This window comes from Rhea americana, unplaced genomic scaffold (genome assembly GCF_003343005.1).
Source record: "Rhea americana isolate MKP2758 unplaced genomic scaffold, rheAme1 scaffold_76, whole genome shotgun sequence".
Lineage (NCBI taxonomy): Eukaryota > Metazoa > Chordata > Aves > Rheiformes > Rheidae > Rhea > Rhea americana.
In genome coordinates this window covers 1,811,945-1,816,274 of record NW_028186934.1, presented here as the reverse complement: position 1 = coordinate 1,816,274, position 4,330 = coordinate 1,811,945, and the positions used below count along the sequence as shown (strand labels likewise).

General features: G+C 41.3%; 1 protein-coding gene across 1 annotated transcript in view; it reads right to left on the bottom strand.

Moving 5' to 3' along the window:
* LRRC31 (leucine rich repeat containing 31) overlaps nt 1–3,444 on the bottom strand; it is a 12,851-nt gene extending 9,407 nt beyond the window's left edge. The window contains exons 1-3 of the mRNA XM_085322269.1: nt 3,403–3,444; nt 1,606–1,863; nt 165–331 (exon numbers count right to left, since the gene is read on the bottom strand). Coding sequence (XP_085178395.1) covers nt 165–331; nt 1,606–1,863; nt 3,403–3,415 — 438 coding nt within the window. The 5' untranslated portion in view covers nt 3,416–3,444. The remainder of the gene's footprint in view (nt 1–164; nt 332–1,605; nt 1,864–3,402) is intronic.
* Nucleotides 3,445–4,330: the final 886 nt, after the last annotated feature.

Sequence of the window (4,330 nt, the reverse complement as noted above, 5' to 3'; positions counted from 1 at the left end):
CAGATTAGATGTTTAGTAGAAGTCTTAGGACTGAGACAAAGGGAAGGGAAGGGAAGGGAAGGGAAGGGAAGGGAAGGGAAGGGAAGGGAAGGGAAGGGAAAAAAGTGAGTTAGTAACTGAATAGGCAAATAAGAAATAAAGAAATATATTAAGTGTACAGATGAGTAAAATGCGTATTTACCCAGCTCTGTTATATCTGTTGGGCTTAAAGCACAATTATTTAGGTCCAGATTCTTGCTGTTGGGTTTTTTTCCCAGCTTCTGCATGAACTGGTTAAATCTCTGCTTACCAGATGGTGACTCTGCTTCAGAAATAAGATGTGAAGGTTCATCTGTGAAACAGAGAAATAAGGCTCTGGTTACCTCTGCAGCTAAGACAGTGTAAAACCTTGCCTGCGGCTGTCAGATGAAGATTTCAGGAAATGAATTGAACTCATCAGTAAACCTGGCTGTATTTTCAATTTGGGAGTGGATAAATACCCTGAGTGACAACACCATTGCAGATCAATTCACTATGAAGCTGCTGATGCTAAATGAAAGAATCTCCTGTTCCACATCTTCAAGCTACTTTATGCYAGCAACTTTGGACATTTGCACAACCAATGCAGCCATTTGCACATGGAATTTTTGCAAAATTCTGGGCTGCATGTATTCTGGAYGCAAAAATCTCTTAGCCACCTCTGTGTGCCTGCCTTGTTCCTATGCTGTGGCAAYGGAGACTACACGTGACCAGTTAGCAGTGAATGGTGCTGCAATTCTGCAGTGATCCTGCTCCTTCTTCCATGACAGCCTGTGTTCATTTTCTTACATTTTCTGCTTAAGGCAGTACTGCTGTTCTTGGCTTTGCAAAGCAACCCCCATTTAGCTTYTTCTTCAATGCAGTTTGCACAGCAAGAAAAACTGTGTTTATATTCATCTCTAAATCCCTTAGCAGATCGATCAAAATGGTCCTTCAGTAATATCATCTAATGCCTATAACCAGAAATGAGCAGCCAAAAACTGCACAAAACAGTCATCCCTGCTTACAAGGGCTGTCCTCTCATCATTTTCCCATTCCTATCCAAAACTCTTAGGACAAAGGATGGGGCTCTAAACCTCACATTCCAGGACCTTTTTAAAAAGAGCCTCATCTTCTCTGATGTGGAGCTAGAAATATTCCTGTGAGCACAAAATAACATACACAATGAATTTCCACTCCCTTCCCCTCCCCCTAACCAGTGACAAGTGGTGGGAAACATCTGTTCTTGTTGTCTTCAGACTGCTTTAGCAGCAGGGTGGACCTTAACTATAAACAAYCCAACTGCTCGAAGCTCAAGGTCCCAAATAAGCTCTACAACTAATCAGCTGACTCCAGCACTGATGTCTCACAGTAGAGATCAAGAGGGAGGTCATCCAAAAGCTCTATCACTCCTAAGCAACATGGATCCCATTTATTTTTTGCCAGCTATCAAACTAGAGAACACATCCTTGGCAATATTCTGATCAGAAGCAAATCCTGGCTAAGGCAGAAGCTAAAATCAATGAAATACAGCACTTTGGTTATTGAGGAAAGGAAATGAAGTTAGGATATATACACACGTACATCTACTTATTGTACCAGCATTACCTTCTATAGAGAGATCTTCCTTCTCATTCTGATCATCAGCTCTAGCGTTGTTTATTGCCATTTCTTCAATCTCTCTTCTGTCCTTGACTTCGGATTTCACAAAGTCAAGGCCCCCGAAGAATTTTCTTATGGATGAAGGCTGCTCTTTTCTTTTTCCAGGAAAGGATTTTTTCCCTTGGAACTGTTTCATAACAAAGTCAAATGGGGACCTCTTCGGGATGTCTTCTTCACATTTATCTTGGCAACTCTGAGCATTTTCTTTCAGGGGATCAGCAGACATGGAAGAATTTTTTTTTAGTAAGGTTTACTCTTGCTTACCCTCTGTCATAATGGCAGATGCATAGGGAATTTCCTACTTTTCCCTCCATACTAATATCAGTGAAGCACTATTTAGTGGGCCAGACTGTATTCACTTCTGCTSCCTCAAAAGGACCTGATAATACTCAGTATTAGTTCTGCAGACTCAGTGGTCTCAATCCTCAATGGTACAAGTATCACTCTCTATGCCTTGTTTATGAAGACTACTCCTAAAGCCACCCCACCTGGCCCCTGAGTGTTGTAAGGCTAACTTGCTGGTTCCCCTATCATCAAGTCTCCAAGTTCAGTCCACGGCCTTATGGCCAAATTAAAGAAGCAAGGCTGAGGCATTCCTGTTCTGGGGGGAACCCACATCAGTCTGGCACCAAGGTGATTCTTCATGCAAAAACTTGTCTAGCAGTCAGGAAGGTGAGAGGAAGAGATGCACAAGAGAGAGGGCAAGGACATCCTTGCCCAAACAATGTCAGCTGCTCCCAAGCTCAGGGGGAAATAAGCTCACATGCAAATGAAACCTCATTAACCTTACAGCAAAGCTGAAGAGATAGAGCAGAAAACAACCACATACTGAGCTGTAAGCACTGGTAGTGTGCCAATGCTGGAAGAAAACAAGCTCCTCAAATAGCTTGTTTGGAACAGTGTAATACTATAATGACCTCAGTTTCAGTGACTAATTCTCAGGCAAATTTAAGTCCAGCTTTATAATAATTTATACATTCTTTCCCTATTGCTGTTTATACTACASTAGTATATAATGTTGCCTTGTGACTRAAGCTGCTTTATTTTTCTCTAAACATGCTGAATTAATCTTCTTTTGGTTTAATTCTAGCATTTGCACACACATACAGGCTTTTAACTRGGCAATCAGTCATATGGACTAAGCAGACATGCAATTATTTTTATTTTGCAAGGACTATGTGGAAGAGATTTGTTTTATGTCTTACTGTTTGCCATTGACTGCAGGGGGAATGAGTTGTGCTCACAGACAGGATTTCTGTGAACTCAGATCTTGATCCTGTAAATACACCACAGCTCAAGAACTGATTCCCATGCTGATGCAGAGCCCTCATCTTCATTACAGACCTACACACAGAAGTCAATGCACAATCCACTGGCATCCACAGAACATACCAGAAACCCTATGAGTTTTACAGTTTTCATGTTATTATACCYTATGTCAAAATAAATGTCAAATGTTTTTTATATACACATACACCACACATATATTGGTATATATATACATATATATGGAGGTTCTTTTATGTTGCAAGTTGTCTGCCGTGATACAAGTGTTCAAGGACAGAGCATGCACAAATAGCTGATGCACGGTTTTAAGTCTTGCTCTTAGCCTGTTACAGCCRTATGTCTTATGAGCAAAGTACAAAAACTATACAAAGGAATGTAAATAGGTGTATATGCACATTTACTGAGCTATAAAGCAATGCCAGTTTTGTATTACTTTAAGCAGACAAAAAAACATACCTGTCTTTTCCATTGTTACACTTGTGGATCTGTTTCACTCAGGGCTTGCAGAAGTGAGCTATGACATGCAAATGAACCTCACTTCTTTCCCTAAAAAGATTTTCCATGCATTTTTCTTTCGAGAGAGTTTCTGTCTTCGTTTGTTATCAGCAGCTCTGCACAACAGGTTTCCCAAATTCCCTCAGTTCTGTCTCCCAGACTCAGGTTGCTCTTCCTGGCCTCTCTTTTCTAGGAGGGTTTCAGAAGTCCACTTAAACGCTCTGATCAGGTCCCTACTCAGAGCACTAACAAGGGAGAAATCAGGAAGCCGCAGAACAGGCTCGGGTACCGCACTCCAACCCTTGCAGGGCCCTAAAACAGCTGTTGTTAGAAAGGGCTGAGTCACTCACCTTCCAGATCAGGTTTCCAGACTACCTGCAGAACAAGTATTCCCACCCCTTTTGTCCATACTAGTCAGAAGCAGAGCTGGAGACTGAGCAATGCTSTGTGTGTGTGTCCACAGGCTGTTGCAGAGTTCAGGAAGGAAAGAAACCACAGAGGACCAGCTCACTGCTGTTCGTTTTAGGGCAACAAGAGATATGAGCGGAGGTTTCTCTCTGTRTTATCGAGTGCAATCTCCTTGTTGGCAAGAGCATGATATAACACTGTGATATAATCCCATAATAAATACATCAGAAATGTATCAAACTTCACCATAACTTTTTTTTTAGCTCTATGTGCCTGCCCTAGAATCTGATTTCCATGATGGTGAATGTTCAGATTTCTAGTTTAAACATATGCATGACCATTTATCCTGGATCTCTTTAGCTTCATTTGTTCTTTTTAATGTATGATGTCTCCACTTTAGTAGGCTAAACCACCCAAACTCTTCTTGTCTTCCCTTATGTGCAGGCTTTCCATTTCTCTTATCATTTTCCTGGTCACCTCT